This window comes from Schistocerca serialis, chromosome 1 (assembly GCF_023864345.2).
Source record: "Schistocerca serialis cubense isolate TAMUIC-IGC-003099 chromosome 1, iqSchSeri2.2, whole genome shotgun sequence".
In the NCBI taxonomy this organism is placed as follows: Eukaryota; Metazoa; Arthropoda; class Insecta; order Orthoptera; family Acrididae; genus Schistocerca; species Schistocerca serialis.
This window is the reverse complement of record NC_064638.1, coordinates 931,250,686-931,277,375: the sequence shown is the minus strand read 5'-3', so window position 1 is coordinate 931,277,375 and position 26,690 is coordinate 931,250,686. Positions and strand designations below refer to the sequence as shown.

At 39.7% G+C, this 26,690-nt stretch overlaps 1 protein-coding gene across 1 annotated transcript in view; it reads left to right on the top strand.

The window, feature by feature from the left end:
* Positions 1 to 25,775, top strand: part of LOC126412501 (general transcription factor IIH subunit 4) — a 127,605-nt gene extending 101,830 nt beyond the window's left edge. Inside the window, exons 6-8 of the mRNA XM_050082128.1 lie at positions 1,731 to 1,814; positions 18,958 to 19,142; positions 25,169 to 25,775. Coding sequence (XP_049938085.1) covers positions 1,731 to 1,814; positions 18,958 to 19,142; positions 25,169 to 25,553 — 654 coding nt within the window. The 3' untranslated portion in view covers positions 25,554 to 25,775. The remainder of the gene's footprint in view (positions 1 to 1,730; positions 1,815 to 18,957; positions 19,143 to 25,168) is intronic.
* Positions 25,776 to 26,690: the final 915 nt, after the last annotated feature.

The following is a 26,690-nucleotide window of genomic DNA, read 5'->3' as shown; positions in this document are numbered from 1 at the left end:
TTATTTATAACAGGCTCAGGAAGAGAATGCTTATGATGGTATATTTGACCACTTTTTTTTCATTTTTGGTAACCACACCAAGAGTCTGCTGCTTTAGGGCAATGTCCATGAACAGGGTGGTCATCTGTGGACAACTTATGCAAGTAGGTGGCCCATACAACTTTTCTCATTGCTGTAACATCATTCAGAGATGCAGTTCATCTAATGGCCAGTCCATAATAACCCAGAAGGAGGTCTGTTTCAGTTTGTCAATCTGCCTCAGCCAGATAGAGATTTTCCATCAGGTAGTAACTTTCCTTTCATGTCTCTTCATAGCTTTCTCAATCTACCACCCATCCTCTTTTGCACATGTCCACAACATTCCAGTTTTGTTAGTAAGGTATCACCATAAACATTAATTTTATTGAAAGCTTTAGAGTTCCCATCACCTAGGTGCAGCATTGAATAAGTGCAAAGTTCTGTACATCGTGAAATGATATTAATGTCCTTAACACAAATCACAGTAAACTGATGTTCTTTGCTCACTGTCTACATGTAAACTGAGGCAGTTGGCACACAAATATAAGCACAAGTCATTTTCTTTGCTCTTGTCGGAGATAGTAGATTCCGGAGAGAAAATTGTAAGGTTAATATCATAACATCAGTTACATTTTTTCCCTGTTTGTGTTGATACAAAGCTTGTAATTGTTCTCACTGGAATGTACTATCACTGAAAAGAGCAGAGAAACATGACTTGTGATTGTATTTGAATGCCAACTGCCTCAATTCACATGTAAACAGTGTGCAAGAACATCAGTTTACTGTGATTTGTGTTGAGGATGTCAACTTAAGCAATAGTTCATGTCATTTACATTATTTCATGACATGCAGAACTTCACACTCATTCAGTTCTGTATTTTTATGACGATGACTTGAATATGTATACATGTCAGAGGGTTTTAAAGTTGACAGCCCCTCCCCCCAGAGGGACACTAAATGTATACAGAGCTAATGGTTAATATAGATCCTACAGTATTGAGCAGCCATCACTCAGCGAAACCAGAGTTTTCTCATTCTTATATAGAAGTAATATTAAAAATACCTTTTACATGTCATGTAGATCATCATCATCAATACTATCCTCTGTGGAGGGTGGGGATGTTAGATTTGCTGCAGGTGCCTAAAAGACTAGTCACAACCCAGAATTTTGCAGCTGAATGACAGGTTTCACAGATAGATATAAGCAGGGGAACTCGCTTGGCATTGAGAAACAGATTTCAGTATATACAATTTTTAGTTGCATTTCTTTAAAATAACCCCATATAAACTTGTATAGGTTTACTAACATTTTAGTATTATGCTTGTGTAATAGTTTTTGTTCCATTATCCATGACATTATCCATACAAGGCGGATTTTTTAAAAAAAATCAAAGGCATTAATTCGAGAAAAAATGGATTTTTTTTCCCTAAATTTTCTTTGCAAGACATATTTTAGAGCTAAATAAAATAGTTTTGATATTATCTGTTTGTGGCAAACGTAAACCGGAAGTATCATTTTCCTTATGTTGCCACTCAAGCCCAGTAACACTTTTCACACATAAATTGAATTAAAGACCATAAAATAGCCATCCAAATGTTGTTTATTTTGTTATGACCAAGATTACAGTGGATCCCACATAGGTGAACAGAGATGTATAGAGCTGTTGAAAAGTATTATATTAGATAACTCACTTTTTTGTTTTGAATTTCAGGATTACAGTACAGAAGGCATGAGTGAAGGTCTGTTGGTATTCTTACAGCACCTCCGAGAATTTGGCCTTGTCTACCAACGAAAAGTAAGTGGTCTTATTGACAAATTTGTAACAAAACATAATGGTTCAGTTATGGTAGCACATACACTGAAGAGCCAAAGAAACTAGTACACCTGCTTAATATTGCGAAGGGCCCCCCCTGAGCAGAAGTGCCATGACATGATGTGGCATAGACTCGTAGTGCTGGAGGGAATTGACACCATGGATCCTGCAGGGCTGTTCATAAATCTGTAAGAGTATGTGGGGGTGGAGATCTCTTCTGAACAGCACGTTGCAAGACATCTAAGATGTGCTCAATAATGATCATTTCTGGGGAGTTTGGTGGGCAGTGGAAATGTTTAAACTCAGAAGAGTGTTCCTGGAGCCACTCTGTAGCAATTTTGGATGTGTGAGGTGTTGCAGTGTCCCGCTGGAATTGCCCAAGTCTGTCGGAATGCACAAAGTACATGAATGGATGCAGGTGATCAGACAGGATGCTTACATACATGTCGCCTGCCGAGAGTTGCATCTAGATGTATCAGGGTTCCCCCAAACTGCACACACCCCACACCATTATAGAGCCTCCACCAACATGAACAGTCCCCTGCTGACATGCAGGGACCATGGATTCATGAGGTTGTCTCCATACTCATACACATCCATCTGCTCAATACAATTTGAAATGAGACCCAGGCAACATGTTTCCAGTCATCCACAGGCCCAGGTAAGGCATAAAGCTTTGTGCCGTGGATTCATTAGGTTGTCTCCATACTCATACACATCCATCCGCTCAATACAATTTGAAATGAGACCCAGGCAACATGTTTCCAGTCATCCACAGGCCCAGGTAAGGCATAAAGCTTTGTGCCGTGCAGTCATCAAGGGTACACAAGTGGGCCTTTGGCTCTGAAAGCCCATATCGATGATGGTTCGTTGAATGGTTTGTATGCTGACACTTGTTGACGGTCCAGCATTGAAATCCGCAGCAGTTTGTGGAAGGGTTGCACTTCCATCATGTTGAACGATTCTCTTCAGTCGTTGTTGGTCCTGTTCTTGCAGGATCTTTTTCTGGCCACAGCAGTGTCGAAGATTTGATGCCGTACTGGATTCCTGATATTCACGGTACACTCGTGAAACAGTCATATGCAAAAATCCCTACTCCATCGTACGTCAGAGAGGATGTATCCCATCACTCGTGTGCTGACTATAACACCACGTTCAAACTCACTTAAATCTTGATACCTACCATTGTAACAGCAGTAACCGATCTAACAACTGTGCCAGACACTTGTTGTCTTATATGAGCACTGCCAACCGCAGTGCCATATTCTGCCCGTTTACATATCTCTATATTTGAATACACATACCTATACCAGTTTCTTTGATGCCTTTGTGTGTGTGTGTGTGTGTGTGTGTGTGTGTGTGTGTGTGTTTGTTTGGTAATTGTTACAGGAACTTGCCGATCATCTTAGAGAGGTAGAAGGGCATGCAGATCATTTGCAACTTTATGTACAAGGATATTAGACTTTTAGTTATTGACACTGCGACAGTTTGAACTTTTAAATAATTACATATGATTTGTAGTTTGAACTACTTAAAAGTATAGAACACAATGAAAGTTTTGCACTATCTATACATAAATATAAAGTAAAATTCAGATTTTAAAATTTGACCTGTGATCTCCATCCACAGACTTACACCACAGTAGTTTATATAATCAGTGTTAATGTAATTCTGTGACTGTAATTTTCACACACACACACACACACACACACACACACACACACAAATTTGGTGGTGGGTGGATGTTGACTGTTATACAGAGTGAGCACAAAGTCTTGCCCTGATTATAAAAATTTATAGCAGAACAACTGTATGACACAATAAGCTACATTTGATGCCGTTACATATGTTCGTGTTACTAGTTGTTGTGACCAATAGATGGTGGTAGTGCTCCGCAACACTGATGAGGTCTGTTAGGTCACGATAGTTGCTGGCAAAATGGTGTTGAAACAGGAGAAAGCACAGTGTGCACTTTGGTTTGACAAAACGAAATCGCCCATCAGTATTCAGCGTCAATTTCAGGCTTCTTATGGACGCAGCCCTCCTGACATTAAATTAATAAAGTAATGGTATGCAAAGTTTAACGAAACAGGCAGCGTTGAAGGTCATCCTCGAAGTGTCAGGCCTCGTGTTAGTGATGCAACTGTTGATCATGTTCAGCAGTCGTTTCAGCGGAGTCCATCTAAATCAACTCGTCAAGCATCACGTGTACTTCAAATACTGCAAGCAAGTGTGGTGAAGGTTCTTCATGAAAGGCTTAGGTTGCATGCTTACAAAGTGCAAATCATGTTAGCCTTGCAATGATTTGCTGACACGTGCTGAATTTGCAACTGAGATTCTCAACTGGATTTATGGCACTAATGATTTCTTAATTGCATATGCTTTACCGATGAATCCAACTTTCATGTCAGTGAAATGGTTAATAGGCATAATGTCCGTATATGGGGTTCAGAGTCCCCACATGCCACTGTACAGTTACAGCGAGACATCGAAAAAATGAATGTTTGGTGTGGCCTCATGCATAACAAGGTTTTTGGACCGTTTTTCTTGGCAGAAAAATCCATTACTGCTAACATTTACTTAGACATTTTGCAACAGTTCATTGCCCCCCCAGTTAGAAGAATATCAACCACGGACAATTTTCCAGCAAGATGGTGTACCCTCCCACTGGGCTTTGATGGTGCATGATTTCCTGGATGAAACATATCCAGATCGGTGGATTGGAAGGAACGGTCCAACACCCTGGCCACCCCGCTCTCCAGACATTAAACCCCTTGACATTTTTTCTCGGGTTATATCAAGGACAGAGTTTTCGTCACACCAGTTGCTGACGTTGACGAACTGAAGGCTAGGATACAAGCTACTGTGGGTACTGTGACAGAACACTTGTTACGAAACACCTGGCGGGAACTGGAATACTGCCTCCACATTCTCTGAGCTACCAGGGGAGGACACGTTGAGGTTTACTATCGTAAGTGATCTTAAAAACAAGTTACACTAACCTATGTAACGGCATCAAATGTAAATTATTATGTCAAACAGTTAATCTGTAATAAATTGTTATAATCAGGGCAAGACTTTGTGCTCACTCTGTGTTTCTCCTGGCTGTTCCAAATAGTCCCAAACATTTGCTGGGTTATTGGGATTGAGTGATATAGTGAGCCAGTTGAGGTGCAATATGGTGCCTAAGTGATTGTCGAATCAGTAGTATGAACACTGCCAGGAGGCGGGAAACAGTCATTCTACAGAATAGTGGCAGGTATGCCATCTAGACCAGACCCAGACAGTGATGCACTCAATATTTTTCAAAGTGTGGATGTTACGCAGTGAAGAAGATACTGGATGCTTCCAGTATAGTTGTAGGAAGAGAAGAAATGTAGCATGTCAAACATCTATCCCAACCATTTCCAGAATATTTACAGGATGTCTGAAATCTGTTTCTTTGTTGTGTCAGACAAAGTGAAGGACATTATTCAGAGAAAGGTAATGACCTGGAATCTGCCTAACTGTTTTGGTGGGTCAGATGATAAACACACAAAAAGTAATGGCACTTGTATGTTCAGGATGACTTGGCAAGATACATCTGATTTTTTTAAAAGATGTGTTTTTGTGTTTGCAGATGAAGACACCATATTTGTAATAGTAGAGACAGTAAATACGAACTCCTCATTGATAGATGAGATTTTATGAATAGAGACAGTAAATACGAACTCCTCATTGATAGATGAGATTTTATGAGATTAATTATGGATTAACTTTGGATCAATTTTTCAACGAAAACATCTGAGTTTACCATAATCACTTCCATTACCAGATTAATGTTTAAGGTTCCTTTTTGTTCCATGACAGTTGGTAAGGTGTTTCCCTGTTACACAAATGTAATGAAATCAGTCCTATGGGATCTCTTTACAAATGAACAAAAAATACTCGATAACAAGTTTTAAGAGGATGAAAATCAGCACAATGTGCATTTGGTATATCAACATGCAAAATGGGAACTATAAGCACACTATTGTGATGCAATCCTTCAAAAGCTGATGTTATAATTCAGGGTATTTGCTTGTTACATGATATCCTGATTTATAATGGGACGTTCTTAAGACCTCGGTGCAGCAATACCATAACAGGAAGTCAAATAAACAATTAATTACAACAGCAACAGCTATATGCAAGATTTATTGAAGTACATGTGTCCACATATTTCCTGAAACACTCTACCATTTCATTTTGTAACAACTATTGTATTCACTAAACACTCTTACGTATAACATTTTATTTGCAACAATGTTAAAGATGATGGTATTGTTGCTTCAATTAAGACAAGCACTGAAGTAAAATGTTTCTGATAGGAATTGATTTTATCGGATAAATTCTTTCAAATTATAGCTTTCATTAAGTTCAGTCTCATTATCCACCAAACTGTGTGTCACTCTGTTTTACCCAGAATGAAACCATCACAGAACCACCTAAATGAGGCAAAAATGCAGTTCCTCAGACCACACTGCCAGTTCCAGTCATTACTGTTTAGTTTTTGCATTGTATGGCCCATTGGAGACTTGCCACTTTATGTGTTGATGTGAGCAATGGCATTTTCCAAGGTACCCGACTCAGTGCCTCCATTGCTTGTAGTTCCCTTCAATGTTTGTCCAGAATGTGGTCGAGGTAGACCTGCATTCATTGATAGTAGCAATTCCTTTCAGGTTTGAAAAGGCCTGAGACTCATCTCAGGTCCCTGTACAGTAGGATCTTTTTGCGACCCCTGTTCTTCTGCATTTGTGCAGGCTTAGACCGTAGATGACAAAAACCATGCATGATGTGATTATATTGAAACCATCATCGATCAGCTGATAGCTGACCGCTTCATTTGCCATCAACTTATGGAGTACTGTTCAGTTTATCTTTATTATATTATTTTCTTTAAAGGTTTCTTAATTATGATGAAATCTCATATAGTGTGTGGTTGCACCAAAAAAAATTTGAAAACACATTTTTTTGGATTGAATCAGTGGATATACAGGCTGAAGCTAAAGAGTGGTATCATTACCAAGCAGATGTGAATGATCTATTTGAGAGTGATTGATGATGTTTAAATATTAGGAACTGAATGATTGGGGTAGTTTATGTTGTAAAAATATATTAGTCCTCACATCCAAAACTCAATGAATGATGTAGATTTTGAGACAACATAAAGTTATCTAACTCACTACAAGATTCTCATGTATTATGCTTTTTATTGGTAAAATGTTTGAGTGGAGCAAAGACAAAGATGTCTTTTTAAAATCACACAATGATTATTGGTCTTAATTTTCATAGCCAATCAGAGAGCGGTAAATGGACAAATTAGGTATCAAATTCGATTGCGTGAGATCTGGTTTTGCAAAAAATAAATAAATTATCTGAAATTTTGTGGCAGATTGAAACTGTATGCCAGACTGGGACTCAATTGCGGCACATTTGACTTTCATGGACAAGTGCTCTACCATCTGTGCTATTCAAGCATAATTCACAATCTGTTACCACAGCATTATTTGTGCAGTACCCCACCTCTTAACTTCCAATCCTTGCAGAAGTTATCCTGCATACCTGATGCACTAGCACTCCTGAAAAGGCTATAAGTTTGGAAGATCAGGGACAAGGTACTGGTGAAAGTATAGCAGTGAGGACAGGTCGGGAGGCATGCTTGGATAGCTCAGTCAGTAGAGCACTTGCCCGCAAAAGGCAGAGGTCCCAGGTTCTATGGGTTCCAGCCCAATACACATTTTTAATCTGTTACTAAGTTTCAAATCAGCACATACTCTGAATTTTCACTCTGCAACAATCTGGAAGAGTTTTAATTATTTGAATGTAATCCAGGTAAAATATCCTCTAGTATTTTTTAAAATTCTAAATTAAACATTAAACTTTAACTTTTCTGTCAACACCTCATTTGCATTCTCCTTGACCTATATACTCTAATAATAATTTAATACTGACACATATTCAGATATATTTCATGCTTCCTGGACAAAACATGAAAATAAAACCGTTTAAAAAGTCCAACAATGGAAAATCCAGGATGGAATAATGACAGTATTATGAAAAGGATAATTGCCACTCACCATATAGCGGAGCTGTTGAATCAGGCATTTTATGAAATGATTTGTCTACATGTAAGAAATAAATTGGAAGAGAAACAAGGGAGTGATTCATTTGAAACATTTATTGGACATAATGAGTATACATGGTGTATGATATGAATAAGGCTCTAATGTTACAAGAGATACTCAAGGTTTGCATCTTCAGATGCCATGCGTGCCTGATACTGATGAGCGTTGGCTGCCAGACACGCTCAGACTGCGACAAGACCCATTCCAGACTCTACAGGATTGCTGTACGTGAGAGATTGCATGGCTCCCCACAGAAAGCAGCCTAGTCTCAATAAATCCAGTGAATGAAGGGGCCAGGGAACTGGTCCGCCACACCCAATCAACCAGTGCAGGAATGACCTGTTCAAATGCCTACAAACAGCCAGTCCAAAATGAGCAGGTACATCATCATGTTGGAATCAAATGCTGCACCCACATTTTCTGGAACATCTTCAAGCAAGCTAGGAAGAACCTGTTGCAGAAAGGTCTGATAATTCATGGCGGTTGTTGCAGTTCCACCTGCTTTTAATTCTTCATTTGATGATTGTTGTCCTCTGTGTCAATGTGCTGCATTGCTACACTGGCTGAAAAATGGATTGTGGATTCTGACACACACTACTGTAAATCATGTAGCCAACAGGTGCACAGTTGTGTTTCACAGTACTTTAATTTTCACTTTGCTCAACCCCGAATATTACACAGTTACATGGCCAGTGCACTATTATTTAACATTCGATAAGCCTCATTAATTGTTAGCAGGCGAAACTCCACATACTGCTACAATAGTTTCCTGTTGAACATCTACGAGCAGTAAAAACATAACCACACAGTTCACAGTTCTTGAAGAACAGTCAGGTACATGGAGCAGACATTGTCACTGTTTTTACACACAGCCTAATTGTTTAAAAGTTATTACTGTTAAGTTGAAGCATTGTTGTTGTTCTAAACAGCACACATTACTCGTCTAAAAGTCAGCCATGGACTGACTGTCTCGTGACCAAGAATCTGGCCCTTATATATCATCAAAATAATCGGTACTGAAACTACACATTGTTTAAAATTACATTTACAGAAATTACAATTTAAACTTAACTCATTAAAAGAACTGAATACATCAAAAAACTCCATCTTTTAAACAGTTCCTTCTACTACAAGTGCTAAGCCAAATTATTTGTTTAAATCATGAAATTAACAAATATAGTTACATAAACAATACTTTTGACAACAAATATAGTTACATAAACAATACTTTTGACAAAACTGTTAATTACTTTGGAATTAATGAAGGGCTGGTTTTGCTAACATGTTTTTGAATAAAGCTAAATAGATACTTTAAGATTACTAGTACTTCATCTTTCAAATGTTTACAATTTTTACAGAATTTGTACTTGTTTATATGTCAACAGTAGAATTTAAGTTACGAAACAATTACTGATTTCACCCTATAACAAAAGATACTAACTAGGAATAGCCAAAATAAATTAGAAAATCAATTACATACATAAAACTATGCACAAAATTAGATCTGGTGTTATTTACTTTACTGACTTAAGTAGTCACTTGCCAAACCCTGTAGAACACCTACGACACCTGCTGGAGAACTGGTATCCTCTGCACTCTTTATATGTGGAGCTTCCGTGGGCGCCTGTCCTGTTTTCTTCGGGCATTTTTACAAGACCGAGTTTTCAAGGTGCGTTTGGATTCTGCTTTGTCGGACACCTTTATTCAGGCAAATGGTGTGCCTCAGGGTTCCATCCTCAGTGTCGTCCTCTTTGCTATCACCATTAACCATATCATAGCCTGTCTCCCACCGGGCATCTGTGGCTCCCTTTTTGTCGATGATTTTGCCATCTATTGCAGTTCTCCATGGACCTGTCTCACTGAGTGGCATCTTCAGTGCTGTCTTGATCATCTTCACTCCTGGAGCATTGCCAATGGCTTTTGCTTTTCCACTGACAAAACTGTCTGTATGAATTTCTGGTGGCGCAAATGGTTTCTCCCACCATCTCTACATCTTGGGCCTGTTACCCTGTGAACACAGGATTATAAATACAAAATCATGAACAAAGGATTATAAATACAAAATCAAATAAGGCTGAATTGGGAGTAGGTTTAATAATGAATAAGAAAATTAGAACACAGGTAAGCTGCTATGAACAGTGTGGTGAACACATTATTGTAGTCAAGATAGACATGAGCCCACATCCACCACAATAGTAAAAGTTTATATGCCAATCAGCACAGCAGATGAAGAGATTGAGGAAATGTGTGTTGAGAAAAAGAAATTATTCAGATAGTTAAATGAGATGAGAATTTAATAGTCATGGGGACAGGAATTTGATAGTAGGAAAAGGAAGAGAAGGAAACATAGTAGGTGAATACGGACTTGGGGAAAGGAATGAAAGAGGAACTGCCTGGTAGAATTTTGCACATAGCATAATTTAATCATTGCTAACGCTTGGCTTAAGAACCATCGAAGAAGGTTGTATTCACTAGGAGACACCAGATAGTTTCAGATTTTATATAATGGCAAGATAGAGATTTCAGAACCAGATTGTAAATTGTAAAACATATTCAGGGGCAGACGTAGACTCTGACCACAATTTATTGTTTATGAACTGTAGATGAAAACTGAAGAAACTGCAAAAAGATGGGAAAATAAGGAGATAGGACCTTGATAAATTGAAAGAATCAGAAGTTGTTGAGAGTTTCAGAGGGAGCACTAGGAAACTATTGACAAGAAAAGAGGAAAGGAGTACAGTAGAAGAAGAAGGGATAGCTTTGATTGATGAAATAGTGAAGCCAGCAGAGGATCAAGTAGGTAAAAGGACAGAGGCTAGTAGAAATCCTTGGGTAACACAGGAGATATTGAATTTAATTGATGAAAGGAGAAAATATAAAAACACATTAAATAAATCAGGCAAAAGCAAATACAAACATATAAAAATCTGATTGACAGGAAGTGCAAAAAGGCTAAGCAGGAATGGCTAGATTTAGAAGCAAGATAGATACTGCCTACAGGAAAATGAAAGAGACTTTTGGAGTAAAGAGAACCACCTGTATGAATATCAAGAGCTCAGGTGGAAAACCAATCATAAGCAAAGAAAGCTGAAGGGTGGAAGAAGTACATATTTAGAGGGTCTGCACAAGTGAGATGTAGTTGAGGGCAATGTTATAGAAAAGAAAGAGAACATAGATGAGATGGGAGAAATGATACTGTGAGAAGAAATTGACAAAGCTCTGAAAGATCTTAAGTCAAAACAAGGCCCCTGGAGTCGACAATATTGAATTAGAATTACTGATAACCTTGGGAGAGCCAGTCATGACAAAACTCTTTCATCTGGTGAGCAAGACGTACAAGACAGGCGAAATACCCTCAGACTTCAAAAAGAACATAATAATTCCATTTTCAAAGAAAGCAGGTGCTGACAAGTGTGAATATCATTGTACTGTCATTTTAATAAGTCGTGGTTGCAAAATACTAACATGAATTCTGTACAGAAGAATGGGAAAACTGATAGAAGCCGACATCAGGGAAGATCAGTTTGGATTCTGAAGAGATGTAGGAACACACAAGGCAGTACTGACCCTATGACTTCTCGTAGAAGATAGGTTAATGAGAGGCAAACATACATTTATAGCATTTGTAGACCTAGAGAAAGCTTTTGACAATACTGACTTAAATACTCTCTTTGTAATTATGAGGGTAGCAGGGATAAAATACAGGAAGCAAAAGGCTATTTACAACTTGTAAGGGTGGAGGGGCATGAAAGGGAAGCAATGGGTGAGAAGGGAGTGGGACAGGCCGTGAAGTTATTCAATCTGTACATTGAACAAGCATTAAAGGAAACAAAAGAAAAATTTGGAATAGCAATTAAAGACCAGGAAGGAGAAATAAAAATTCTTTCAGAGACAGCATAGGACATGGAAGACCAAGTGAACAGATGGACAGTGTCTTGAAAGGAGAATGCAAGATGAAGATCAACAGAAGCAAAATGAAGATAATTTCATGTACTTTAATTAAATGAGGTGATGCTGAGGGAATTACATTAGGAAATGAGACACTTAAAATAGTAGACGAGTTTTACTATTTGGGCAGCAAAACAACTGACAATGGCCAAAGTAGAGAGGATATAAAATGTGGACGGGCAATGACAAGAACAGCATTTCTGAAAAATGAAATTTTTTAACATCAAGTATAGATTTAAGTGTCTGGAAGTCTTTCCTGGAAGTATTTGGATGGAGTATGGCCCTGTATGGAAATGACATACAGATGGTAAAGAGTTAAGGCAAGAGGAGAATAGACACTTTTGAATTGGATGGTACTGAAAAATGCTGAAGATTGGCTGGGAAGATCATGTAACTAATGAGGAGGTACTGAATAGAACTGGGGAACAGAGAAATTTGTGACACAACGTGACTAGGAGATGGGACACAACCTGACTAAGAGATGAGATCAGTTGATAGGACACATTCTGAGATATCAAAGGATCCCCAATTTAGTACTGTTGGGAAGAATGGGGGGTAAAAATTATAGAGGTAGACCAAGAGATGAATACAGAAGCAGATTCAGAAGGATGTAGGTTGCAGTAATTACTCGGAAGATGAAGAGTCTTACACAGGATAGAGTTGCATCGAGACCTGCATCAAACCGGTCTTCGGAACTGAGGACCACAACAATAACTTATCCATGGAATTATACTTACTGATAAACAGAAGCGGAAGAGGAAACGAAATGGAAATTCATGAGTTAAAAAAATATGTGATGTATTTCGTTTGTTATAAAATCAAGACAAATTTACAGAGAACTTCGCCGTATGAGTACACTATTCAATATGACGCTTCCACTCCTCTGACCTGGATGCATGCCCGGATTCAGTTTGGAAGAGAATAAACAAAGCTGTTATATCGTCTCCTGGCCCCCAACTGTTTTAACTGGACCTCGATATCATGGATGCTGCCACTGGGGTGCAGTTGACATCAGAGCTGGTCCTAGACGTTCTATTGGTGGCAGATTTGGGGATCTTGGTGTCCACAAGAGTACCTCAACACCTTGCAGACGGCTCATAGAGGCATGCATCGGGCGTCGGCGAGCATTGTCACAGAATAGGTAACACAAGAGGTCGTACGATGTCCATGTCGTACTGTTGTGCCATCAGAATTCCCTCAATCAATACAAGCCAGATCGCCCATATACGCTGATGATTGTCGTCTGGGGGAGTGGAGGGGGTTAGTGCAGAACTGCAATTGATCACTGAACATAATGAAATGCCATTCATCAGCATTCTGTCCTTCTTGGTCACGGCATCACTCCAAACAACAATGTTTATGTTATGGTGTTAACAACAGTCTATGCATGGGATGGTAACTTGCAAGTCCAGCTGCTGCTAATCTTCGAGCAGTATATAGAACAACAAAGAATGTTGCAGGGAGTCCAACACTTGTTTTCAGATGACAGGCACAGAAGTAAAGGGGTTACAATGTGCTTGGTGCATAATACCACAATCGGGCCACTATCACATCTGAATGCCCTACAAATCTGGATATAGCACGATTCGATCAGCCAGCCAAATGGAGACAGACAGTGAGCCCCCCTTTCAAACGTATTAGGTTAGGTCAGTTCTGATAATGCTGTCTCACATGAATACACAGCATCTGTGTATCCAAAGTACTCAACTTTTGATGCCATTTTCGCTTGTTATAAACCCTAAGAGGCCTGGTAACAATAGTAAACGCAAACAAAACTAATGTGCTCTGGTGTCCATTCTATTTGTTGCAGAGAATTGCAATGCTAATCATTAATGCTAAAGACTTTGATGGTATACGTGAACCAAGTTATATTGTCATCTGACGATATCATCTGCATGCTTTGCTTCGTTTGTTGGAAGTGTATATATTAAACCCATTTTGTTTCAAGTGGCTAAGTAGATTGCAAGGAATTGGGAGCATCAGACTATACCTTATTAGAATGATTTAAATACCAGTGATATCTCATTTAAAGTAAAGGCATTTTGTAAAGTTTTTCCCTCAGAATGAAGTTTCTTATTTAAGAGAGACTAGTAGTGTCTCAGCAACTGAAGTTATGAGCAACCGAAAAATTGTTGTTTGGGGATTGATAAAAGTTTTGCATGTACTTTTTCCAGAGGAATTAGGAAAGTATAACATGAAAATAGATCAGCATTGTAATAAACTGTGCAAATGATGGTATCGTTATTGCCACAGAAAGGATATCCTATGAACAGCATATGAAGTATGTTAAAAAAGATTTTAAGAACAGAATCAAAGTTAATTTTTAAAAATTGTAAATGTATACCTTACCAAAACTAAGAAAGAGAATTTTATCATCTGAAACTTGACAGTACATTACAACCGCAATCCTTGATCAGTTGTCTGCAGTTACCTCTAATGCTGGTGTTCAAACTAACTGCCATCATGCAGACAATGCACCTGAAAATGATGATGGACACTGCTGGACGCAGACCTTAATGTCACTTTTGGCATTTCTGTACAGGTGATATTCTCCTGCAGGTCAATAAATGCTCGTGGTATATTGGTGAACACTGTAGACTTGTGGTGCCCGAAAGGGAAAAGTGGCATCAGGTCTGGTTTCCTAGTCGACCAATCCACCAGACTCCGTCTGCCAGTCTAACACTCAGGAAAAACCTCACCCAGGAGTCGGCAGACGCTTTGTCCAAAGTGTGAAGGTGCACCGTATTGCTGGGAGGAAAACCTACATCTCTGTCCATGGGCAGATTGTCCAAATAGACCATTAACGGGATGATGTATGTGGCATGCAGCATGTGTGTGCTGTTAAAAAATATGGGACCAATGAGGACGTCTCCAGGTATACCACACCACACATGTAACATAGTGTTAGTCTCACTGCCTTGACAGTAAGACTAGGATCGTCATTTGCCCACTAAATTGCATCATGTCTCTTCACCCTCCTGTACAGGTGGAAACTGGCTTCATTGCAAAAGACAATGTCAGCTTCAAAGTTCTGTTGCTGTGTGCATCTTTCTTCAAACCATTCACAGAACTGCACCTGCCTGTCAGTATGATCATCATCGAGTTCTCGACTTGCGCCATAGGGTGGTGGGGTTTCGGGTTCCGCTGGATAGGTCAGGAGTCCACTACACGCAACAAGCGGCTACACGGGTAGCAGGGGTTGTGTGGCGTGGGCTGGGCGGTTTTTTAGGTTAGATGGCCTTGGGCAAGTACAGAAAGGGCAACAGCCTCAACGGGTGCGGGGCAAAGTCAGGACATGCGGGGACCAAGCAGCAATCGGTATTGTAATTGTCAACTGTCGAAGCTGCGTTGGTAAAGTACCGGAACTTCAAGCGCTGATAGAAAGCACCGAAGCTGAAATCGTTATAGGTACAGAAAGCTGGCTTAAGCCAGAGATAAATTCTGCCGAAATTTTTACAAAGGTACAGACGGTGTTTAGAAAGGATAGATTGCATGCAACCGGTGGTGGAGTGTTCGTCGCTGTTAGTAGTAGTTTATCCTGTAGTGAAGTAGAAGTGGATAGTTCCTGTGAATTATTATGGGTGGAGGTTACACTAAACAACCGAACTAGGTTAATAATTGGCTCCTTTTACCGACCTCCCGACTCAGCAGCATTAGTGGCAGAACAACAGAGAAAATTTGGAATACATTTCACATAAATTTTCTCAGCATGTTATAGTCTTAGGTGGAGATTTCAATTTACCAGATATAGACTGGGACACTCAGATGTTTAGGACGGGTGGTAGGGACAGAGCATCGAGTGACATTATACTGAGTGCACTATCCGAAAATTACCTCGAGCAATTAAACAGAGAACCGACTCGTGGAGATAACATCTTGGACCTACTGATAACAAACAGACCCGAACTTTTCGACTCTGTATGTACAGAACAGGGAATCAGTGATCATAAGGCCGTTGCAGCATCCCTGAATATGGAAGTTAATAGGAATATAAAAAAAAGGGAGGAAGGTTTATCTGTTTAGCAAGAGTAATAGAAGGCAGATTTCAGACTACCTAACAGATCAAAATGAAAATTTCTGTTCCGACACTGACAATGTTGAGTGTTTGTGGAAAAAGTTGAAGGCAATCGTAAAATGTGTTTTAGACAGGTACGTGCCGAGTAAAACTGTGAGGGACGGGAAAAACCCACCGTGGTACAACAACAAAGTTAGGAAACTACTGCGAAAGCAAAGAGAGCTCCACTCCAAGATTAAACGCAGCCAAAACCTCTCAGACAAACAGAAGCTAAACGATGTCAAAGTTAGCGTAAGGAGGGCTATGCGTGAAGCGTTCATTGAATTCGAAAGTAAAATTCTATGTACCGACTTGACAGAAAATCCTAGGAAGTTCTGGTCTTACGTTAAATCAGTAAGTGGCTCGAAACAGCATATCCAGACACTACGGGATGATGATGGCATTGAAACAGAGGATGACACGCGTAAAGCTGAAATACTAAACACCTTTTTCCAAAGCTGTTTCACAGAGGAAGACCGCACTGCAGTTCCTTCTCTAAATCCTCGCACAAACGAAAAAATGGCTGACATCGAAATAAGTGTCCAAGGAGTAGAAAAGCAACTGGAATCACTCAATAGAGGAAAGTCCACTGGACCTGACGGGATACCAATTCGATTCTACACAGAGTATGCGAAAGAACTTGCCCCCCTTCTAACAGCCGTGTACCGCAAGTCTCTAGAGGAACGGAGGGTTCCAAATGATTGGAAAAGAGCACAGATAGTTCCAGTCTTCAAGAAGGGTCGTCGAGCAGATGCGCAAAACTATAGACCTATATCTCTTACGTCAATCTCTTGTAGAATTTTAGAACATGTTTTTTGCTTGAGTATCATGTCATTTCTGGACACCCAGAATCTACTATGTAGGAATCAACATGGATTCCGGAAACAGCGATCGTGTGAGACCCAACTCGCCTTATTTGTTCATGAGACCCAGAAAATATTAGATACAGGCTCCCAGATAGATGCTATTTTTCTTGACTTCCGGAAGGCGTTCGATACAGTTCCGCACTGTTGCCTGATAAACAAAGTAAGAGCCTACGGAATATCAGACCAGCTGTGTGGCTGGATTGAAGAGTTTTTAGCAAACAGAACACAGCATGTTGTTATCAATGGAGAGACGTCAACAGACGTTAAAGTAACCTCTGGCGTGCCACAGGGGAATGTTATGGGACCATTGCTTTTCACAATATATGTAAATGACTTAGTAGATAGTGTCGGAAGTTCCATGCGGCTTTTCGCGGATGATGCTGTAGTATACAGAGAAGTTGCTGCATTAGAAAATTGTAGCGAAATACAGGAAGATCTGCAGCGGATAGGCACTTGGTGCAGGGAGTGGCAGCTGACCCTTAACATAGACAAATGTAATGTATTGCGAATACATAGAAAGAAGGATCCTTTATTGTATGATTATATGATAGCGGAACAAACACTGGTAGCAGTTACTTCTGTAAAATATCTGGGGGTATGCGTACGGAACGATTTGAAGTGGAATGATCATATAAAATTAATTGTTGGTAAGGCGGGTACCAGGTTGAGATTCATTGGGAGAGTGCTTAGAAAATGTAGTCCATCAACAAAGGAGGTGGCTTACAAAACACTCGTTCGACCTATACTTGAGTATTGCTCATCAGTGTGGGATCCGTACCAGGTCGGGTTGATGGAGGAGATAGAAAAGATCCAAAGAAGAGCGGCTTCGTCACCGGGTTATTTGGTAACCGTGATAGCGTTACGGAGATGTTTAATAAACTCAAGTGGCAGACTCTGCAAGAGAGGCGCTCTGCATCGCGGTGTAGCTTGCTCGCCAGGTTTCGAGAGGGTGCGTTTCTGGATGAGGTATCGAATATATTGCTTCCCCCTACTTATACCTCCCGAGGAGATCACGAATGTAAAATTAGAGAGATTAGAGCACGCAAGGAGGCTTTCAGACAGTCGTTCTTCCCGCGAACCATACGCGACTGGAACAGGAAAGGGAGGTAATGACAGTGGCACGTAAAGTGCCCTCCGCCACACACCGTTGGGTGGCTTGCGGAGTATCAATGTAGATGTAGATGTAGATAATGGTTTTGATATGCATGGAAATGATTATAGAGGACAGTATCCTGGACAATGAGACTCAGCTGATGCCGCAGTCCCATGCCACGTTCCTTGTTGACAGAGTTGGACTCAGTATCACCTTAGCTAGTACGTCTACCGATTGCATATCCGCTGTTGGTGTGCGAGGTATTCCAGAATGTCTTGTCATCAACGCTGAACCGTTCCCTTAAATGACCAGTCATTCTGCTGCTGCTTCCTGTTGAATCATGCTCGCCACATGGATGGGAACGATTACCATCTTCTCCTGATGTGTGTACATTGCTGTACAAGCCACTACCCTCCAGAACAGCGTGACACCACACAGCTGTGTTAATTGATGCCCTGTTAATACACTACATTAATACATTTCCTACAGACAACTGGCCTTGTGGTACTACACACTGCATGCAACCAATAATTTTGGCTGTGTGAGGCTGGAGTGGTGGTGGGGGAGGGGGGGGGGGGTCATCGCTCGTGTTGTAGTTTTCACTATCTCCGCTAATACCATATTTGTCGTGTGAGACATGACTTTTGTATCACTCTGTATACTGTATCTGCAAGTACTCATTAATGCACTTTTATTTCCCTGTCCAAAGCATTCAGTTTTCCCAACTAACCTAGTTTGATGTCCAGATTATGTTGGAAGTGTGATTATATTATGTTGTGTCCAGTAATTTATACCACTTTATTCAGATCGAAATTTGTTCTCTGTTTGTTGACAGCAAAGGACAATTTCTTGCTTCCAGTTTTCTAGATGTGAAAGAAAACACTAGTTTTTGCACTGATTCCATGACGTTCCAACTTAAATAAGTGTGTTTTTATTAAATTTATGCAGTTAATATTCACATTAAGTTTTAGATTGACATTGTTATGTATAACTAGTATTTAAATGTAATATGTTGCAGCGCAAAGCTGGTCGATTCTATCCAACGCGATTGGCACTCAATCTCGCATCTGGCCAAAGCAAGATATTGACAGAGGCTGCGGCTGAAGGCTACATTGTTGTTGAAACAAATTATCGTGTATATGCATACACCAGTTCCAATTTACAAGTGGCACTTGTTGGCCTCTTTTGTGAACTTTTATACAGGTATTATTTTGACACACAGAATTTTTTTAATATTTAAGATCTGTGTGACTAGTAAATAAGAAATAAAAATTATTATATGAACAAGTTATCATATTTTGAAATAAAAGTTCTTTTTCAAGTTCTATTAATTTATCACATTTTGCTCAGATTACTGTGTATCAAAAAGAAAGTTTAGTCAAGAAAATATTTAATTATAACACACACAAAAGTAAATTATATTATCCTAGCTTTTGAAACTGTTGGCACATTTCTCAGGGAGTAGAGAAGGATACATAGGGGAAGAGGATAAAATAAGAGTCAATCACTCTGCCCCTTTCTAACCTTTCCCAGCCCCCCTCCCACTCTGAAGAAGTAACTAATAGTTCCAAAAAAAAACTATGATAATGTTGTGTACTTCTTATTTTAATTGTGCCTATCAGCAATACTGAATATTTTGCCTCCTGCAGAAATATTCTGGAGGGCATAACATATCCATGAAAATGTCAATTAAACTCCTTTCATTTCGAGAATGGTATCTAAGGAGGTCTCATGGAGTTGCAAGTGCCATATCTAAAGATAGAGCCATGGATTATATATATATATACAAACAAAGATGTGACTTACCAAACGAAAGCGCTGGCAGGTCGATAGAAACACAAACATACACACAAAATTCAAGCTTTCGCAACCAACCAACGGTTGCTTCATCAGGAAAGAGGGAAGGAGAGGGAAAGACGAAAGGATGTGGGTTTTAAGGGAGAGGGTAAGGAGTCGTTCCAATCCCGGGAGCGGAAAGACTTACCTTAGGGGGAAAAAAGGACAGGTATACACTCGCTCGCACACACACACACACACACACACACACACACACACACAAGCAGACATTTGTAAAGGCAAAGAGTTTGGGCAGAGATGTCAGTCGAGGCAGAAGTACAGAGGCAAAGATGTTGTTGAAAGACAGGTGAGGTATGAGCGGCGGCAAATTGAAATTAGAAATTAGCGGAGAATGTGTGCTTGCACATGCCTATTGTGTTGTACTAATTGTCATCCCATGCACATTGTGCTTATCTGTGCAAGTACTCTTTGCAGGCATTACAGTTTTGTAAAAGAATATATGATCCTTTCCAAACATAGGACATCATTGTCAAATGTTACGATATATCATAGCATCTGTGACACTCATATGTTTCTAAGCTCTTTGTATGTATCAAAACATGTGGTGCGTGGTTGAAATGATCTCAGTGACAAATCTAAAGTGTACAGTGAGAACTATTACGTGTGCAACAACGAGGATGCAGTGGGAATGCATTTACATCAATTGGATGAATGTTATGAAAACAATCACTCAAAACCGACATTTCACGTAAGTCACATGCAACGAAAATCTGTAACGCAACCATCTGTGTGTGGCGTGTTTATAATTATGTTTTATTTATATTTTAGGACAATTAATGTATAAAAACACACCAAATGTCAGAAAGAAAGCGTGTAAACCATCTGATGATGAATCACGATGATTCGAAACCAGTAACGGTTTCCTTTGAATAAAGGAACTCAAAGTAAATTTGTGGCTGGTTGCTGTCCCAATACCATCATCATCATCATGTTTATTTGCATACCCTGTCACAAAGGGTATTAGTTCAGTACTTCTCAAGAATCTGTTTTTCTTGAGACTCTTAATCCCTACATTAAAATAAATCATTGTGGTGATATTTGTGCTGCTTGGTGCTTCCTCCACTGATGACAACATATCTTTCCTCATTATGTAGTCAGATCTCAATACTGATGGGCTACCATGACAGTTGTGACAATTATAACAGCTTCTTGTTATAACCCTTTTATACGTCATCTAGATATGCATCATAAGGGGCCACTCAAAAGAAAATGAGACAGATGGTATAAAGACCAGTAAATTGTTTATTGTTTCAAAAGTAATTGTCATAATTGTTAATACATTTATCCCACTGTAAGACAAAACGGTCAGCGCCTCTGTGAAAAACTGTTCAGTTGCCTACAGAACCATGATTGTACCCAGGCATACACCTCTTTATCCAAAGCAAATTGACAGCCACAAATGTCTTTCTCCAGGGCTCCAAAAATATCGAAATTGCATGGGAGAAATCAGAATTATGTGGCGGACATGAAAGGGCTTCCCAGCAAAACTACTCTAGAATAGTCAAAACAACCTTGGCAACGTGAGTGCAGCCCACATCCTCCATACAATCCTGTCCTTCCCCAGGTGATATCCATGTTTTTGAAGCCCCGAAGAAAGACATTCATGGCTTTCGATGAAATCATATTTCAGATTCCCTAAGTTCATCTGTTTACGTTAAGCAACTGCAAAACCTGTAAATTTTGACTTGCTTTGTCTCTCCTATGAGCCTCCATGGGAGCCTGTGTCGATTATTTTTCTGGAAGCTCGTGTTGATTCTTTTTCTTTGCACATGTATACTGTAGGTTACGTCTAGCAATTACAATTTAAATTGAGTCATGCAATAAGCTAGGAAGAGTTTGAGTAAATTCAGGCAGGAAGAGTCCTCTAAAAAATTACAGAAAAAAATGTTAAAGGTTAAATACTATCTTGGTCCTACTGGAATCATAATGTTATCCTAAAATGAAACCAAGATGTGTATGGAAGAAGGTTGTACAAGATTATTTACCACCATGTCTAATTCTAATTTTTTAATGCATCCATTGTGGCCTTCAATCCTTCAGGACCTTTTATCATATGTACACTTAGCTATGCTGTCTAAAATGGGCAGTATATTTTTTGAAACGTGTTGAAGATTATCATTGTACAGCCCACAGCAGAGTTTCACTGCCTGCATGTCAGCTTAAGAATTCCTGTACCATTTTCTAGGGTGCCCCAGTCCTATTTTATGTATCTTCTCTTCCAATTCTTTTCTTACCATTTCCTACAACTTCGACCTTTCTTTCCCATGAATGTTATAACATAGGTTTTTAAGTCTTGCCTGTCGCGTGTCGTTAATGTGTTGTCATCTCTTAATCAGTACAGTTCTCCAATCTTATCCATCTCATGGGGGAGGATTTTTGGCAGTGAATGTATTCAGCTGCCCCCTTACCCAAATTACAGAATAGTTGTTTACAACATTCAAGGCATGTTACGTGTGTTCTGCTTAAATTACTATACCAAGTTGTGTCCAGTATGCTTGTAAAAGTGTTCTACAGATGAATAAATCTTCTGCTGCTGCTACTACTACTACTACTACTACTACTACTGAGCTAATAGATATGATCAGTAATATATGGTTGGCTCTCCTAACAATTTTCTGTTTGTTTGAGGTCAAAATGAGCACATGAAAACAAGCATTTGCACTTTACTGTTGGTATAAGATAGTACTGTATTGAAGATGACATTTATTACTTTTTTATATTTTCTCATACACACGTACCTCAGTGAAACAGATAGCTGTACCGTAGGTGCAACCACAACAGAGGGGTATCTATTGAGAGACCAGACAAAAGTGTGGTTCCTGAAGAGGGGCAGCAGCCTTTTCCATAGTTGCATGGGCAACGGTCTGGATGATTGACTGATCTGGCCTTGTAACATCAACCAAAATGACCGTGCTGGTACTGCGATATAGTGGAAATTAGTGACAGGAGGAACAAGACATGTGGTCAGTGAATACAGGGTTATAAAATCAAAATCAAATAGGGGTAATGCAGGAATAGGTTTAATAATGAATTTAAAAAATAGGAGCACGGGTCAGCTACTACGAACAGCATAGTGAACACATTATTATAGCCAAGGTAGACACAAAGCCCACACCTACCACAGTAGTACAAGTTTATATGCCAACTAGCTCTTCAGATGACTAAGAGATTGAATAAATATATGATGAGATTAGGGAACGATTGACAGGGATAGGGGAAAGAAATACAGCAGAAGAAGAATGAGTAGCTCTGAGAGATGAAATCATGAAGGCAGCACAGATGATCAAGTAGGTAAAAAGACGAGGGCTAGTAGAAATCCTTGTGTAACAGAAGAGATATTTAATGTAATTGATGAAAGGAGAAAGTATATAAATGCAGTAAATGAAGCAGGCAAAAAGTAATACAAACGTCTCAAAAAAGAGATCAACAGGAAGAGCAAAATGGCTGAGCAGGGACGGCTAGAGGACAAATGTAAGAAAGTAGAGGCTTATATCACTAGGGGTAAGATAGATACTGCCTACAGGAAAATGAGAGAGATCTTTGGAGAAAAGAGAACCACTTTTATGACGATCAAGAGCTCAGATGGAAAGCCATTTCTACGCAAATAAGGGAAAGTGGAAAGGTAGAATGAGTATATAGAGAGTCTATACAAGGGCAGTGTACTTGAGGGCAATATTATTGAAATGGAAGAGGATGTAAGTGAAGACAAAATGGGAGATATGATACTGCTTTAAGAATTTGACAGAGCACTCGAGGTCATGGGAGTAGACAACATTCCATTAGAACTACTGATACCCTTGGGAGAGCCAGCCCTGACAAAACTCAACCATCTGGTGAGCAAGATATATGAGCCAGGTGAAATACCGTCAGACTGCAAGAAGAATATAATAATTCCAATCCCAAAGAAGGTAGGTTGATAAGTCACACCTGCAAAATACAGATATGAATTCTTTACAGGCGAATGGAAAAACTGGTAGAAGCCAACCTAGTGGAAGATCAGTTTGGATTCTGTATAAATGTCGGAACACGTGAGGCAGTACTGACCTACGACTTATCTTACAAGGTAGATTAAGAAAAGGCAAACCTAAGTTTCTCGCATTTGTAGAGTTAGTGAAAGCCTTTGATAATGTTGAGTGGAATACTCTCTTTCAAATTCTGAAGGTTTCAGGGATCAAATACAGGGAGTGAAAGGCTATTTACAATTTGTACAGAAACCAGATGGCTGTTATAAGAGTCGAGGAGCATGAAAGGGAAGCAGTGGTTGGGAAGGGAGTGAGACAGGGTTGTAGCCTATCCCAGATGTTATTCAATCAACATATTGTGCAAGCATTAAAGGAAACAAAAGAAAAATTTGGAGTAGGAATTAAAATCCATGGAGAGGAGATAAAAACATTGAGGTTCACTGATGACATTGTAATTGTATCGGAGACAGCAAAGGACTTGGAAGAGCAGCTGTACGGAATGGACAAAGCAAAATGAGGATAATGGAATGTAGTCGAATTAAATCAGGCGATGCTGAGGGAATTAAATTAGGAAATGAGAGACTTAAAGTAGTAGATGAATTTTGCTATTTAGGGAGCAAAATAATTGATGATGGTCGAAGTAGAGAGGATATAAAATGTAGACTGGCAATGGTAAGAAAAGTGTTTCTGAAGAAGGGAAATTTGCTAACATCAAGTATAGATTTCAGTGTCAGGAAGTGATTTCTGAAAGTATTTCTATGGAGTGTAGCCATGTATGGAAGTGAAGAGAATAGAAGCTTTCGAAATGTGGTGGTACAGAAGAATGCTGAAGATTAGATGCGTAGATCATGTAAAATAATGAGGAGATACTGAATAGAATTGGGGAGAAGAGGAATCTGTGGCACAATTTGACTAGAAGAAGTGATTGGGTGGTAGGACATGTTATGAGGCATGAAGGGGGGCCACCAATTTAGTATTGGAGGGGAGTGCGGACGGTAAAAATCATAAGAGGGAGACCAAGCGATGAATACGCTAAGCAGATTCATAAGGATGTAAGGTGCAGTAGTTACTTGGAGTTGAAGAAGCTTGAACAGGATAGAGTAGCATGGAGATTTGCATCAAACCAGAGTCAGGACTGAAGACTTCAACAACAACACAAAAAAGCCCCGGTAGTAATGCAGTCTGTTTATTCAGCTAATTCAGGTGCTAACAGGAGATACAATTGTACAATAGTGATTCTAAAGGAATACAAAATAATCAGTTGTAAGGATTTTATAATTGGATACAATATATTGTCACATTACCTTTCTTGCTGTTTACCTATATTGTTCGTTTTAATGTATTGGATTCATTCAACATTTCTACATTGCTTAATGTGCACTGAATGAAACATTGCTTCTGTGTTTACAGGTTCCCAAATTTGGCTGTGGGCATACTGACTCGAGACTCAGTCCGTCAGGCTTTACGTTCAGGCATCACAGCTGATCAGATAATTGGATTTCTTAGGTTGCATGCCCACCCTCGCATGATTGCAGCAGGGCCGCCAACACTTCCTCCTACAATTGTTGATCAGATAAAATTGTGGGAGAATGAGCGGAATCGTTTCAGTTACACAGAGGGTGTACTTTACAGCCAGTTTCTTTCCCAAGCAGATTATGAAGTGGTGCGTGATCACGCACAAGAGTTAGGAGTGTTAATATGGAGTAGTACTGCAAGAAGGACTATTATTGTCACAAGAGTGGGACATGATGATGTGAAAAAATTCTGGAAACGGTACTCTAAAGGTGGTGGGTGAAATAAGTACTGAAAATATGCTTCAGTCACTCGCATCCTCATAATTTAGTGGTAATGAGAAATTAAAAAATGTTCTCAAACTGCCAAAAAAACCAATCAATCATTGTTATCTGAAATACGAAGTTGCTGGAACATTGTCTTGTACTTGTTTGTTATTGTCATATGCAGTGCATAAAAGTGTGAAAACAGAGTTAACAATTATGATGTAAATGGTGATTCTCTATTTGTTTTGATAGTTTTTTTCTGCAATGAGAGTGTAATTTTGTTTTTAATGTTATCAAAGAACATGAATTACTGAAGCATCTTAATTGCGGTAGATTGGCCTTATCCTTCATTGTCAGAACTGCAGATTTGGATGGCTGATTAGTAGTAGAAGTGGGAATTACATCAAAATGTTAGAAATAGCATCAATCAAACTGCAGTAGCCCATTACAAACACTACTGTTAAGTGTTTGAAATGTAATTGGAAAGGCAAGAAGCACGTGTTATGCAAATAGAATTACTAATTGTCAGGTTAGAATCAGAACCATATGATCAGACATGAAGTAAGTATCTGGCCAACAGTGCAAGGCCAAGGCTATAAAGTCAATGCATACTAAAAATGCCGTCGTCCCCCCCCCCTCCGGATAAGTCAGATACAAACAAGCACTTTCTGAATATAGCAGGTGAATTAAATGAAAACTTAGTTTCTCTGGGCCCGCCCGATTGGCTGCGCAGTCTAACGCACGGCTTTCCGGGCGGGAAGAAGCGCCGGTCCCCGGCACGTATGTGTCGAGATCCGATGAGCCGTCTGTGGATGGGTTTTAGGCGGTTTTCCATCTGCCTCGGCAAATGCGGGCTGGTTCCCCTTATTCCGCTTCAGCTACACTATGTCGGCGATTGCTGCGCAAACAAGTTCTCCACGTATGCGTACACCACCATTACTCTACCACGCAAACATAGGGGTTACACTTGTCTGGTGTGAGACGTTCCCTGGGTGGGTGGGGGGATCCACCAGCGGCCGAACCAAACAATAACCCTGGGTTCGGTGTGGGGCGTGCACTGTGATAGTCGTCGTAGGGTTGCGGACCACTGCGGCTGCGGCGGGGACGGAGCCTCTCTGTCGTTTCTACGTTCCCGGTTAACATAACATAGTTTC